At 55.4% G+C, this 15,076-nt stretch overlaps 1 protein-coding gene across 3 annotated transcripts in view; it reads right to left on the bottom strand.

Annotated features, from left to right (window-relative positions):
- Positions 1 to 625: 625 nt before the first annotated feature.
- Rarg (retinoic acid receptor gamma) overlaps positions 626 to 15,076 on the bottom strand; it is a 22,619-nt gene continuing 8,168 nt past the window's right edge. For 2 of the 3 annotated variants that reach the window (XM_026782633.1, XM_026782634.1), the window contains exons 4-10: positions 6,534 to 6,682; positions 5,781 to 5,922; positions 4,984 to 5,144; positions 4,452 to 4,628; positions 4,093 to 4,297; positions 3,546 to 3,704; positions 626 to 1,900 (exon numbers count right to left, since the gene is read on the bottom strand). In XM_026782633.1, coding sequence (XP_026638434.1) covers positions 1,701 to 1,900; positions 3,546 to 3,704; positions 4,093 to 4,297; positions 4,452 to 4,628; positions 4,984 to 5,144; positions 5,781 to 5,922; positions 6,534 to 6,682 — 1,193 coding nt within the window. In that variant the 3' untranslated portion in view covers positions 626 to 1,700. Of the gene's footprint in view, positions 1,901 to 3,545; positions 3,705 to 4,092; positions 4,298 to 4,451; positions 4,629 to 4,983; positions 5,145 to 5,780; positions 5,923 to 6,533; positions 6,683 to 10,822; positions 11,943 to 15,076 lie in introns of those variants that run through there. The other variant, XM_005353821.2, reaches the window with a different exon arrangement.

Here is a 15,076-nt window from a genome sequence, read left to right as displayed (position 1 = left end):
AATGACAGGAGAGCCTTGGAAGGAGTGGGGAGGGACGCAGGGTGAAGAGAAGCCTCAAAGAAGGAGTGGGTCATGGGGTAGATAGTGCAGGCACAGAGGATGTAAGAGTCCTCTCAGAGTGAGTTCAATAAACACCAAGTCAGGAAGGGTGGCTCAGGTCTGTAAGCCCAAGATTCAGGAGGCTGAAGTAGGAGGATTACTAGTTGGAGGCCAGTGTGAGATATAGTGAGACCCTGTGTCAAACAAACGTACCCAAAAAGCACTGCAGCTTAGATGTGGGGCTGCAGTTCTCTTCCAAGTCTAGAAACAACTGTGCAAACCAAACGAAATTTCAAGAGATCTCTGGCCAGAGCAGAGCAAACACACACTTAGACATCATGAGTTCATCAGGATCCTACCAAAGGTAAGAACTCACTGGTGGCCGGAGGAGGCCAAACATTCAGAGTGGGCCCTGCAGCTCCCCGTCCTCCTTGCTGCGGCTGCTGAACATAGTTTGTTATTTTCTTTGCTCCCCAAGAAAACCATGAAGCTGGTTGGCAGCTCCAGTGCCCCACCCAGCTCCTTCTCCAGGTCAGCAGGTCACTTCCCTGACTGGGTGACTCGGCCCAGAGGGAGCCACATCCCATGAGTTTCTATCACTTTATTTTGCAAAAATAGAAAACTCAGCAATATGCGATACAGCGGGGTGGGAGGGGAGATGTAAACAGAGGGGAGGGGACAGCACCATGACCCCCCCATAGAAAAGGGGGAGCCTGCAGGAATCTTATTTGGCAGCTAAATACAAATGGGGGGTTGGGGAAAGAAGGAAGGGGTCACAGAGGCCCTGGGCTCCCCCACACAAGACCCCTGGAGGAAGGGGTCATCCAGGGTGTAAACAAAAGCTAATAAATAAATAGAGGCTTCCTCTGGGTCAGGGTGGGATCAGCTAAGCAGCGTCTCCCCTCCCTGGGCCAAGCTGCTCTGGGGGTCAAGGGTAGAAGGCACTAGGAGAGGGATCCCTGTCCCCTCTGTAGTGTAGGAGGGTCCCTGTCTGATGGCTGAGATGGGGGCAGGAGGCCAAGGCACAAGACAGGGCTAAGGGAGGGGCTTGTAAAATAGAGGGCCCAGGATGAGAGCTGCACCTCAGCAGAGGTACAGAAAGGGCTATGCTTCTCCCTTCACCCTCAGGCCCCACCCCAGGAATGCAGGGGCCAGCCTGCCCCTACACCTGGCAGGAGGATGGGGCACGGGGCAGTGTGCATGGCAGGTTCATCACACAGCATTAGGCACCCAGGGTAGGGCACCAGGGTGGGCTCAGCCCTCCTTGAGGATCCCCTCCCCCCCATTTTGGTCTCTAGTGTTCCTGTTTGTTCCCAGAGGCCCAAGCACCTGGCAGAGGAAGAGGCTATGGGAAGGCGGGGCTTCCCCTGCCCTGGGAGCCTGCGGCCTGAATCTGATGGGCAGTGCTGAGATATTAGAGTCCAGACTCAGGCTCACCCCTTCTCCGGTTCTTCTGGTAGGTGCAGGGCAGTCCTCCAGGACTGTAGAGGGAGCCAGTTAGAACAGGACAGGGATGAACACAGGCACCCCTAGAAACTTTGGCAAAACAATGAGCTCATTGGAAAGGTGGGAGTGGGCAGGGCAGGTCCTCCCCCAGTCACTGGTGGTGCCCGGGGAATAGTCAGTCTGCTGCCTGGAGCCCAGCCCCACAGTGGGGTAGGTCAGGGGCCCTGGTCAGGTTGGGGACTTTGGCCCCCTTTGTCCCGGACCCCTGGAGCTTCATCCTCACTGGAAGCCTTGGGGTGCGGGCCAGGCTTCGAGGAGTCGTCCTCAAACATTTCAGGGTTCTCCAGCATCTCTCGGATCAGGGGGGGCATTGGGCCTGGAATCTCCATCTTCAGGGTAATGGCCCTTTCTGCTCCTACAAAGAGAAGGGAAGAGGCTTGGAAATGCAGAAGCACGCGGGTCTATAGAGGTCCTGCCCCAAACTCCTTGACTTGACTTCCCTGTGACCACAGCACTCTGGGCTCAGACGCATCGCTTCTCCTACCTCTGCTTTCGTGTGGTTCCCACGGGCCTTTGCCCTGCCTAGAGTGGCCAGCTGAAGAGTGCCCGGCCTGCCACCTGTTGTCTCATGACTTCAGGCTTTCTCTTCTCTTTTGCTCCTCTTCTAGACACAGGATCTTTCTATGTAGCCCTAGCTATCTTGGAGCTCTGTCAGCTAACCTCAAACCGTGGGGTGAGAGGTCAATGCATAAACACGCAGAGTCAGCCTTGCTATATCGCTCTGGAGGGCCTTGGACTTGCCTCGGCCTCCTGTGCACTGGAATTACAGGCAGCTACCACAAAGTTTTGGGTGTCTTTTCTTTTGGTTTTCTGAGACAGGGCTTCTCTGTGTAGCCTCAGCTGTCTTTGAACTCACTCTGTAGACCAGGCTGGCCTCGAACTCACAGAGATCCATCTGTCTCTGCCTCCCGGGTGCTGAGATTAAAGGCATGTGCATGAATGCCCAGCATCTTTTCAAAACCGCACTGTGGGTTTGTGAGACAGCAGATGGCTCAGTGGATAATCCCCTTCATGAGCACAAGCCTACCAACCTGAGTTTGTCCAATCACCGACATAGAGGTGAGTGGAGAGAACCAGCTCCACAGAGCTGTCGTCTGACCTCCACACACGTATGCACACATGTCACACACACAATAATACTCATAAGTAAAACACTTTTCGGGCCAGTAAGATACCTCAGTGAGTAAGGACGTTTGTCAGCCCGCCTGGCACCCCAAGGACCCACACTGCGAAAAGAAGAACTGACTCCTGTGAGCTACCCTCTGATCTCTACATCATACAATGACAAGAACACCCCGCCGTAGACAATAAATAAATTAATGAATAAATGCAAAAAAAGATTTTGAAGACCACACTGTATGTATCTTCGAGCCCAGTGATATAGCACAGTCATCAGGTCTAATGTCCAGAGCTTTCCGGCTGCTTCAAGGCCAGTTCTTAGTAACTTTTATAACAGATAATGTTAGTCAAATGATCATGTTACAGGCACTCTTCTGAGCCAGCACTGCTCAAGAGAATGCTCTGTGATCATGGAAATGGCCAGGCTAGCCTTGAACTCATGAGCTCCAAGTAATCCTCCTGCCTCAGCCTCTCTTGCTGAAATGACATGTGTGAAGCATCACTCATCACACATGGCTCCATGCCAGGCTCTTAACTGCCCTCTCTATGTAGTGAGTTCATTTAGTTCTTATGATAAGCTTTTGAGGCAGGATTAAGCCCACCCAGCTTCCAAGCAGAAAAACAAAGAGGGCTGGGGTGTCACTATGCATAGAGTATTTGCCTAGTGCATGCAGGAACTGGGGTTCACTTCCAGCAACACACACACACCAGCAACCAAACCAAAACAGAAAAGAATTTGCCTGGAATCTTCCCAGGAGGATACAGTCAAGCTAGGACTCCGTGGAGGTGCTGGATTCTCAGCCCCTCTCTCTTCCTCAGCCTGCCCACCCTGTGACTCAGGAGACCTGCAGATCTGGGAAGGGGGCTGACTCATAACAAACCCTTGGTGCTGATGCCCCGGAGGTCAGTGATTTTCATAAGCATCCTTGGAAACATGTAGGGTTGGCTGGGTCTCCGTCGCCGCGCGTAAAGCCTCAGGGCTTCCAGCAAGGGCTCCTGCAGCTTGTCTACCTTCTCAGGTTCCTCCAGGTCCATGCGGTCTGTACAAGTAAGTACAATGGAGTGAGATGGAGAAGGATACGGTGACAGGTGGCTGACCCCCAACAGACCCTCTTCTGAGGGCCTCAAAGTCAGACTGTCTCCTCAGCCCCTTCACCGCTGTGGGTTATCTTTCTCTGACACAAGGCCTGCCTGTACCTTTAACCATTCAGCAAGGACCTTGCTTTTTCCCATCACTCCTACATCTCAGCACTGTAGCCAGGGTTTCTGAGTTCCCTGGACTCTGCCTCCTCCTTTCGTCCTTAGCTTGGTTGGCCAGTAAGGATATACATGATCTGAGAAGTCTGTGGGATGGGGTCATGAACCAGTGTGGATAGTGTGGTAGAAAAGGTAGCCCATGCAGCCAGCCGCCAGGGGGCGCCCCCGCACCTCCACAAATGAGGCAGATGGCACTGAGCAGCCCGGTCTCTGTGTCATCCATCTCCAGGGGCAGCAGCTGCCCAGCGAAGGCAAAGACGAGGTCCGTAAGGGGCCCAAAGCCAGCATTGTGCATCTGGGTACGGTTCAGGGTCAGTCCATCCGAGAATGTCATGGTGTCTTGCTCTGGGGTATACCTTGTACAGATTCGCAGCATCTGGAGGTTGGGGGTAAGCACGAAGAACTCTGAGATTGGAGAGGGAAGGCTCGGTAAACAGGAGGCAAAGGCTCAGACAGAAAGAGCTTCGGCAGAGAAGCATGGTGCCGGGAGAAAAGGGTCAAAATGGTCCGGAACTCATAGGCTAACTCACTAGGATATCCAGGCAGGCAGCCTTGAGCAGAGTGATCTGGTCAGCAATGCTGAGTCCTGTAAAACCCGGCAACCGCTTAGCAAACTCCACAATCTTGATGATGCATTTGGTAGCCAGCTCACTGAACTTGTCCCACAGCCCCAGGTCCAGCTGTACCCGGTGATCTGCACTGGAGTTCTGCAGGGAGTAAAGATGCATTAGATGTGAAGGCTCCTCTGGGTGCCCTCCGTGCTACAGACCACCGCAGCCCCGTCCATTCCTGAAGCGCCCTCGCGCTACAGACCACCACAGCCCCGAAGGCTCCCCGGGTGCCCTCCGTGCTGCAGACCACCACAGCCCCCGAAGGCTCCCCGGGTGCCCTCCGCGCTGCAGACCACCGCAGCCCCCGAAGGCTCCCCGGTGCCCTCCGCGCTGCAGACCACACAGCCCCGTCCATTCCTGAAGCGCCCTCGCGCTACAGACCACCACAGCCCCGAAGGCTCCCCGGGTGCCCTCCGCGCTGCAGACCACCACAGCCCCGTCCACTCCTCACCGTGGTGTACTTGCCCAGCTGGCAGAGTGAGGGGAAAGTCTCCTGGTGGGCTTTGCTGACTTTGGTGATGAGCTCTTCTAACTGTGGGCTCAGTTCGTAGCTGTCAGGTGAGCCCTCTTCCTTTACCTCTTTTTTCTTCTTGTTTCGGTCATTCCTTACAGCTTGGGGTTGGAAGCAAAGGGAAGTCAGGACCCTCGCAGTCCCCTTTTGGATGTCCTCTCTCACCCTAGCTTAGTGTGCTCAGTTCTCAGAAGAACAGATATTTCTTCCCTGGAACCCTAATTAGTGCCTTAATTTCCCTATCTTCTACATAAACTCCCATTTCCAGGCTGGTTTGCCCCAGCCCCACCCAGGGCCTGAAGCCATGCTCCCTCCCCAGGCCAATTCGGCTCCATCCTGCCCTTCCGGTTGCCCCGCAGGAGCTGGAGGTTGGGGGGGGCAGGATATGCAGGCAGGATATCCACTTATAGCCTTGGCAGCACAATGGTGGGGGGGTGGGAAGGAGGGGCCAGCCCAGAGCCATCTCAGGACCTGTCCTGTGAAAGAACAGAGGAGGGGAGGGACCACACTAACCCTCCTGCCCCATCAGACAGAAAGAAGAAAGAAAAACCCTAGGACCCAGGTTTCAGAAGAATAGTCAAGAGAGGGGAGAACGGTAACAGATTGTGGCCCACAGCTGAATGGAGGCAATGTAATAGACTGGAGAAGGCAGCAGCTCCAGGGCAGGCCAGTCAACGAAGCAGGACAGCAATGGGCAAGATGGAAGAGAAGGCCATAGGATGGAGCAGGGAACCTACCTTCCTTGGACATGCCCACTTCGAAACACTTTTGTAGCCGGCAGTACTGGCAGCGATTCCTGGTTACCTTGTTGATGATACAATTTTTGTCACGGTGACATGTATACACCATGTTTTTCTGGATGCTGCGCCTAAAGAAGCCCTGGATTGGAGAGCAGGAGGCGTGTCATGAGACAGGATGCTGGGGACATCAACATTTCTCCAACCACACAGGTGGCCCTAGGCCTGACCCAGCCTGTTCTGTTTGTGGCAGGAGAACTGGGGAGTGACTGAACCTAGAGTCTTCTGCACACTAGCAAGCATTCTGAGCCTTCTGCACGCTAGCAGGCATTCTGACAGCTGCGACCTCAGCACCTCACCCCAGCTGTCAATCATCCATACACAGAGCAGCCCCTCATCCCACACAGGCGAAACTCATGTGAACACAGCACCTGGGTCCCCCATCTTTAAAATACTTTTCATTATTTATTTTGTGTGTTTTAGGGGTGGAGGGTACATGTGTAACCACAGGGCACAAGTAGAGTTCAGAGTAGTTACTTCTTTTCCTTTAACTTCAAGTCAGGCTTGGCACCAAACGCCTTCTCCTACTAACCCAATTTAAAGGGAAGGGTGCCCCCTCCACAATATTGTTTTTGGTCAGAGGGTCTCTGTTGTGTGTTGCTGAGGCTTCACATATGCTAAGCAAGCATTCTACCTGCCGGGCTACACTCCCCCTGTGTCCCCATCTCTAGTCTTACCCCACCATATACACACCTTGCAGCCTTCACATGAGCTGACCCCATAATGGTAGCCGGAAGACTTGTCATTGCATACAAAGCATGGCTTATAGACCCGAGGAGGTGGTGGGGGTGACGGAGAGCTGGGCACCATTTCCTCTGAGCTAGTGCTCTGTGTCTCCACCGCTGGGGGAAAGCAGTAAGAGGTCAGCAGAAGCATCCTCATCTCATGACCCCTCTTTGGACCTGGTGCCCAGCAGCCACTGTCACTGCTGCTTGCTGGGATTTCAGGCCCCTACCACCCACCCTCACTCTCGGCGCCCATTTGGCCAACTACTCTTCTGCATTAATGCTTATTTCTCCAAATTACAGACCAATGCCACCCTAGAAGTTAATGTCTCTGCTTTTATTTCCCCAGTCATAAAGTTGGAGTGATGGCTCAGTGGTTAAGAGCACTGGCAACTCTTCTAGAAGACCGGGGGCTCAATTCTCAGCACCTACGTGGCAGTTTACAACCATCCATAACCAGGTCCAGGGAATCCAATTCCCTCTTCTGGCCTCTGTGGGCACCAGGCACATACATAGCACACAAACACACATACAAGCAAAACACCTATAAAAATTTTTTTAAAAAGTGGGAATGGCAGAGCTAGGAACTCCCTGTCACCCCGGTAGCCCTGAGTTCCCCCTTCCTCAGCCTCTGGGAGCAATGGAGGGGGGGGCAGCAGATGTGGAAGCCACCTACAGCTCGCACCTGGCTGAATGACCTAATTCATTTAACTCATTCCTCAAAGGTGAAGCTTTACCAGTCGGGGTGAGTAGCTCAGTTTCACACTGCCGGCTGACAGCTGAGACAAGGCTCTCAGGTCTTCTAAGTGGCCTTTAGGGAAAAAAGCTGGAGGGAGACAGGTATTTGCTCAGATCCTTAGGTCTTGGAGCAGTTTGGGGGTGAACAGAGAGTCAGGTGACCTAGGGTAAACAGAGTCGAGGGGGAAGGGAGCGATCCCAGACCCTTTCGGAGCCAGGCTTCTGTCATGAAAGCCTCAGAAAACAACTGTAGTTGGAAGGAATCTTAGCCTACGCCCACAGTAGGGGAAGCCCACACTTAATAGAGGAGGCTGCTAGGTCCGTGTCGCAGGCTGTGTGAGTGTGAGTGTGAGTCCTCAGAGGCTCAGGACATCTGAATGTTATTCAGCCTGCAGGACCTGTTGCCCACATTTGCAAGGCCCAAGTGACAGAAGAGTCTGAAGATCCTCGGCAGCCTTTGAGCCCACCTCCCGGACCTGTCCTTCCTCTCACCCTCAGCAGCCCACCTGGTCACAAGTGCATCTGACCCAAAGCAACGAGGAGGGAGACTGGGGACCTCACAAAGAGGGAAGCCCTCCTCACCCCACCCCCACATACCCAATTTGCATAAGAATCCTCCTGGAGTTTGAGCCCCCTGCAAGAGGTGGAGGCAGAAGGGTGGGTGCTGGGAGTTTATTCAAGACTGGGGGTGGGGCTGCCTGTGTCTGTAGTAGGTGCCTAGAGGCGTGGGAAGGACTGGGAAGCCTTTCAGGTCCTTGCTCTCTCAGCCCATCCCGAGGTCCCCAGGGCACGGGCCTTGTCCACAGGCCAGCGCGTGGGCTGGTCTTCTCTCCTGCACTGACGCCCTCTCTACCCACAGGCCCGCGCGTGGGCTGGTCCTCTCTCCTGCACTGACGCCCTCTCTACCCACAGAGCACTACCCCATTTCCTCATTTCCTCTCTTGCGCAAGGCCTGGGTGCGGTCAGACTGGCATGGGGTAGCACCAGCCAATTATAAGATGGCAGGCCCCAGAGAGCCTGCCCTTGGGCAGCTTTTCCCATCTTAGTGGCGCTGTCACCCATTCTCGACACCCCCTGGCACCTCCACGCCCCCCTGTACCCTAAAGTGCAACCCAATGGTTCTGCAGTCACTGTGGGTGCAGGGAGCTAAAATGCTAACAGGGTCTTCTGGGAGGCAGGGTGATCCCCTCTTCACCCCAGCTGAGACCTCTACACTGGGCTGCTGTTGCTGGGCTAGGAACGGGCCCCTGCCGAGGAGGAGGGGGTGGACTCTAGGGTTTTCTCCTTTTAAAGCCCAAATTGCTGAAATTGAGGAAATTCCTGGCCAGGCTGAGCGGAGCTTCAAACAAACTCGTTATAACCGGCTGTAAACGCTCCCAGCTGCGAGGCCCAGAGCTGAGCTGCCTGGACTCACAATCACATACAGCTCCTTGAAGACGCACTTTTTTTTTTTCAGACAGGGTTTCTCTGTCTTGTTTTGGAACCTGTCCTGGAAGTCACTCTGTAGACCAGGTTGACCTTGCTTTCACAGAGCTCTGCCTGCCTCTGCCTCCCGAATGCTGGGATTAAGGCGTGCGCCACCACTACCTGGCAAAGACACAGACACAAAAGCAGGCAGACCGCCTATGGGTTCCTTAGCTGGGCCCAGACCTCTAAACAGAACTCGCAGGCATCAAACCACACTTAACTCCATGTAGGTGGATGACAAGCAACACCCAACAGTGGGCTACACAGTTACAAGCCAATAGGTCTACCACCGTAGAAACCGTAGAAACACCATAGAAACATCACAGCAGGCCAGCACGACACCAGGACACCCAAGTCCCCATCCAAGTGTCACACACACCACCCAGCTCTACTCTGAAACACGTTCCCTCCCTGAGAGTGCCAGGAGGCCTGCGGCTGGTTTTATGTGCCCACCAGGACCCTACTAATGAAACTGACTGGCTCAAAGTAATAAGCAAAAACTAAGCTACCAAGCCCAAAAGGTCTCTAGAGGTCTAAATGGCCCCTGCCCAGGGCCTCTGCTAGATATCTCTATGTCAAACACCAACCAGTGTGCCTAATCCCCCGTTATACTGAGCATGACAAGGTTAAGAATTCACAGAAATTTGGTGCAATGTATTAGTACCATGTTTTCTCACCCTTTAAATAGCACACTTCAATTCTTATCCCACCCATCCCTAATACTGTCTCCTGTCTGTTACCTCCCTTTTCCACTCTCCCAGTTGTTAAATCTGAGCAGCTCTGCCCTGGAACAAAAAAAAAAAAATCTGAACTTGTAAACAGCGCTGCCGAGTGCCAAGGAGCGAGGCGCGTTGGCGGGGGCTCAGTGACCCGGCGTGCGCACTCCCCCAGCGCCTGCCACCCCGCCCGCTGCCCGCCCCTTCCCAGAGTGCCCCCAAGCCTAGGTCTGCAGTCATCCGTACCCGAGCTGCGAGCGCAGTGCCAACCCCCAGTAAATCGGGGGGGGGGTGTTCCAGGCTCCTATCCCAGCCCCTTCTCACAGCCCACCCCCGCCAGGCACTGTGGCCCAAGCTTCAAAGCCGCTTCTCATCTGGACTTTATTTTTACTGCCTCTCAGTCCCCAGCTTTTTATTACCGCTCTGGAAAGGGGTTCCAGGGCCCCACGCCTGGCATCTCCCATTACAGAGAAGGGAAAGACGGATATTTGGGGGCCTGACGATTGTTCTCCCCTACCGGCTGTCACTTCCAGACCACCCCCCACTCCATACACTTGGCTTGAAACTTTTCGCTTCCTGCTGAAGCTGTGTGCTGGAGCCATAGAAAAAAGTCATCTGATCTGTCAAGACAACCGAATACACACTTCCAGTTTTTTGTTTGTTTGTTTTAATGAGGATAAACACAGAATCCAGCTTTCTCGCTCTTCTGTGCACACCCCTTGCACCCCACAAGCTGAGCACACAGGATGCTCTCTAGAGCACAGAACTTTCCAAAACCGCCCCCGCAGCCACGCAAGGCACACGCCCTCCCGACCTCACGCCACAAACATCCCCACACCGGGTCACGCAACTCTGCCAACCCAGGCGCAGAGGGTGACAGTGGGTAGAGACTCCTATTCCACACCCACACTCTGCTAGGCAAAGGTCTGCACAAGCCAGGAATTCACGGGCTTTGCAATTTTTTTTAAATGCTCCCAACTTCCCGCATGGACTTCAGGAACGCCACCCACGGTCCTGGGTGCCATACCCCTCCAACTAAGGACTTGAGGACACACTAGCAACATACATCCGTCTCTCCTATCCCCAGGAACTCGGGAGTGGCATCAACCAAAGCACTAGTTAAAATACCCACCATAAAAACCACACACAACTCCAAACACTACAGCACTCACGCAAAGGAGACCAACTCTGAGGCCCTCATGTTTAAAGGGCCAGTACCTCATATAGAAAGGACCAGAATACCCGCTTGCACCCCAGGTTTAAACTTTACCTACGGAAATAGTAAGCACCAGCTTCTCGTGCACCCAATACCCCACCCCCAAATTCGAAGACCTACATTGTAGACTGGCAGGTTGCGCCCAGGCAAAAGACTCAAGTCCGACGAAACAGGAGCTGCCAGTGGCTCTGCGTAGCAAGCCGGCCCCGGGCCCGGCGGCCCCATAGAGCCGTCGCGGACCCGGGGCAAACGATTCCATGCAGTCGTACATCGCGACCCGGCTTGGAGAGAAACTGGGTGCTAGAATATCAAGGACCCGCAGCCCATTCCCCCTCCTCCCCCCGCAGCGCCCTGCTCCTGGAGGGGGGAGGGGGAGAGCTAGCATAGGGCGCTGAGATGCATGGGGGGTAAGGGGTGGGCGGGGAAGAGGGGGATCCCCAGCAAGGGAAAGGGACTGGGCGGGGCGCGGAGGCGAAGCAGCAGCTTCAGCCTCCGTCTAGCTCACTTAGGGTGCTTGGGCAGCGAGCGCTGTGGAGACCTTTTGTAAAAGCAGAGCCTGGAGGGATGGGGGTGGGGCTTGGAGAGCGAAGGGGGCCGGGCACCAAGATGAGCTGAGCGGGGAGTGGAGAACATACACATTCACACACGTCTACTCGCTGCGCGGCGCAAGCGCTTGCTTAGACATACATCTGTGCATGCACTTATTATGGCAAGCAACACAAATTTGCAAATGTGTAACAGTGCACAAGGATATCTGCACCCACAATAAATTCATAGGTGCCCGAATTTGTGCAAATACACCTGGCTCAGGAACATGCTTGCAATCAGGTTCTCTCTACAATCCTGAGGTTTTTGCACGCATTTGCACTTAGGCGCGTGCCCAGATTGGGATTGGAGGAAGGAGTGGAGGAACCAAAATGCACGCATTTCCTTTTACAGCGTCTTCCCCCTCCCTTCAACCCTTTCTTCGGCACAAGTCAACACAAGCAAGAGTGTTAAGGATGACTGCGTGGAGGGGAACCTTGAAAGGCCCCGCGCTGCTCTGCAGAGCCGGAGGACCTGCGTTACCTCCACCCCCCTCATTCCCAGGCTCGACTCCTCCTCCGTTCGTGCGCGCGCGTCGGAGCAGAACACTGCATTCCTGCCGCTCCGCGCTCGCGGCCGCCTCCTTCCTTCCCGTTCTTCCCACCCCCGGTCCAAGGGCCAGAGCGCGAGCCCGCGGTGAACTCTCCGGGAACCCCCCTCGGGGCGGGTGGCCGGGCGCGCTCACCTCCTCCTGACCCGGCCCCGCCCCACCCCGCCCAGGCCGTCGCCAGCTCCGCAGCGGAGTCCCCCCCCCCGCGCCCCCTTCAGCGCAGCGGAGAGTCTACCCCTCCTAGCTCCCGCTGTCCTTCCTCCGCCAAGGGCTGGGCCGCCTCCCTCAAAGTCCCCGAAGCTCTATCCCGCGACTGACACTCCCAAAGTGCCTCGACTACCTCGCTCAGTGCCCTCTCCCAGAACCTGACTTCACTTTGGGGGCACAAAACGACCCCCTGCACTGTCCCTACAGTACCAAAGTGCTCCCCCGCACACAACTGCCCTATCCCGAGTTTCCACTGTACTAAGTTAGGCTCCCTTCGCGCTAACTGCCCTGCTGGTCACTCGCTGCGGAGGGTCACTTATACCCCACCTCAGGAAATAGCTGCCCCTCCCTCAGTGCCACCTTGAGTGCCCCCCCCCTCGGCGCCCTCGCCGGGAGGAGAGGGTAAAAATTGGCCACGTCATAAGTTTGCCCTTGCTAGGCCGCCTGGAATGGGGACCCTGGCCCTGGGACAACGCCAGTGGCAGCGACTCCCGGAAACCGCCCCCTCCCCCGCGCCCCGCCCGCCCGACCGCCAGGCGGGCCGGCCCAGCCGGCTCTGTCAGCGCCGCTCACACGGGGAGCGCCCGGGAGCGGGAGCGGGAGCAGCGCCCGGCCCGACCCCTTCCCCCGCCCGGCGGCTGTGGCTGAGCCAGGGCGGGGCGCACTTTTCTAAGAATCTGCTGTACCGAGTCGGGGTCGCACGGGGTGCTGAGAGAGTGGGGCGCCTGATGGAAGAATAAAAAGCAGGAAGGGGTGCCAGAGTAGGCAAAGAAGACGGGAGAGGGGGAGGGGAACGGGTTGCTGCCAGCGGTGCTGCCTGGGGGGTGGGGGGCGGGGAGGAGGGCCTAAAATGCGGATGGCGATGGTGGGCTGGGGTGGACAGGCAAACTGGGAGCTTGCAGCAGGAATGAAGCGGAAGACAAGATCTTCCCAACCTAGTATGAAGTTTCCCTTCATGACCCAACCCTAACACTACATTTTTTAATCTAACCGTACCCCCCCCAAAAAGAGGAATAAGTGTCTAAACTGGAATAGGCCAGTAGGAAAAAAAAGGAGAAAGAGAAGAGTACCCCAAAAAAACAAGGAGAAAAAGGCCTTGACTAGTCAACTTCGGGCCTGTAAGTTCCCCTTCCCCCTCTGAAATCTGAAAGGTCCCAATTAAGTCAGGCCTGCCTGGTTGGTAATCAGAACCAGAAGTGGCCAGGCCACAGGGAGGGGTTTGGGAGGAGGGCACAAGAGTGGGAGGAGGGCTCCAGGAAGCCATGAGTCCTCAAGAGCCCCCCTTTCTCGTCACCAGATGCACCCCACTCCTCATCACCCCATATGTGCTTCAAAAGCAATGCTGGGAAAGGGGGCCTAGGACCAGGCATTAGGATATCAGGCCAACACATCCCATCAGACCCAAGTACAGTCTTGGATTGAAGGCAAAATGGGGGGATCTAGTGCCCCTCTTTTCCCCAAAGCGCCCCCCCCCCGCCCTTATTGCAGCAATTAGACCCATTAGTCTCCTAGCATTTCATGGGAACCAGATGTTCCCCAGCCAGCCTTGGTGGGGGCATGAAGGGGGGCGGTGCCTGACTCACCCCCTTCCCTATGATCCCCACCACTAGGGTGCACCCCCCTCCCAGCTAGATCCTCGAGAAGCTTTGGTCCCAGGGGCAAAGAATGTGCCCCTCCCCCAATGAGAAGGCCAATAGCGCTCAAGCTTCGAGCCTGGTCACCCCTCAGAGTTCTACCAGCCCCTGGCAAAGATTGAGTTTGGCTAGGACTAGGTTTGGGGAGCGGGACAGCTAAATCCTCTCTCTCCCATCCTGCCACCTCTAGAAGAGGTCTGAGGATCACTGACTTGGCATTCTTCTTGCTTAGTAACTCCTTTTCTTCCAAAATCTCACTCTAAAAACTAAAGGGGTCTTTCAACCAGAAGTAGGCCCCGCCCAGGAGACTAAGTCCTAGAGGCCAGTCCCACCTGAAGAGCACTAGGAGGGGTCTTCTGAAGAGGAGGAGGGAGGTGTGAAAGCAAGGAAGAGGCCCGAAGCAAGGACAGGAGGAGCTCTTGGCTGGATGGGGGCTGGGACAGGGTAGGGGGCCCGGAGGGGGGGTGCCGCCTGGGCCCCAGCGGCGGCGGCAAGCTCGGCTCCCCCCGCCGGAGAGGTTTCCTGTTGCAATCAAAGCCCCGTTTGTGTCGGCCTGGAGCAGGAGTTGGAGCCGGAGGAGGAGAGACTGGGAGGGGAGGGGAAAGAGGCAGCCACTGGGGTTTTTCCCGGAGGAGACCTCACTGCCGCCTGCTTGCCATCTTCAACTGCCATAGCTTGCTTCCTTGCTTCTTTCTCCAAGTTCCTGGGCCCTCTCGGGGTTTGCACCTGTATAGCTACCCTCCCGCTTAGGTCTGGGCATCTCCAGTTTAGATAGGACTCCCTTTCTCTTGGTGCCAGCCCGCCTTCAGTGTCTCCAAGTAACTTAGTATGATGGAGTTTGGGCTTCCGGCCCCACAGACACTGGCCCCACGGCCATGGCAGTTATTACGGCCACAATATTTGGAGGACAGTCTGGGCCAGGTCTTCAAGACCACAATATCCCTTCTCTGCATGCACACTCTATCCCTGCAGTCTTGAAAAGCAAAAGTGCTGCACACCAGTGCTCATCAGAGATACATTCGCATGAATGCATGCAATTCAATGTGCATGCATGCACACACGGGTGCATATGCCCAGACACACCCCTCTGTTTCCATGCACACAGGTCCATGCTTGCCTAGCTCACCTCTCCTCACCTCTCCCTCCTCCACCACAGGGTTCTAAGATGCCTGCCTCACCCACTGGGGCCCAAGAGAGCCCAAAGACTTGGACCAAGACTTTTTGTTTTGTTTTGTTTTGTTTTTCAAGACAGGGTTTCTGGGCTGGAGAGATGGCTCAGAGGTTAAGAGCATTGCCTACTCTGCCAAAGGTCCTGAGTTTAATTCCCAGCAACCACATGGTGGCTCACAACCATCTGTAATGAGGTCTGGTCCCCTCTTCTGGCCTGCAGGCATACAC

Source organism: Microtus ochrogaster, chromosome 15 (genome assembly GCF_000317375.1).
Source record: "Microtus ochrogaster isolate Prairie Vole_2 chromosome 15, MicOch1.0, whole genome shotgun sequence".
Classification (NCBI taxonomy): Eukaryota; Metazoa; Chordata; class Mammalia; order Rodentia; family Cricetidae; genus Microtus; species Microtus ochrogaster.
This window is presented reverse-complemented; position numbering and strand designations above follow the sequence as displayed.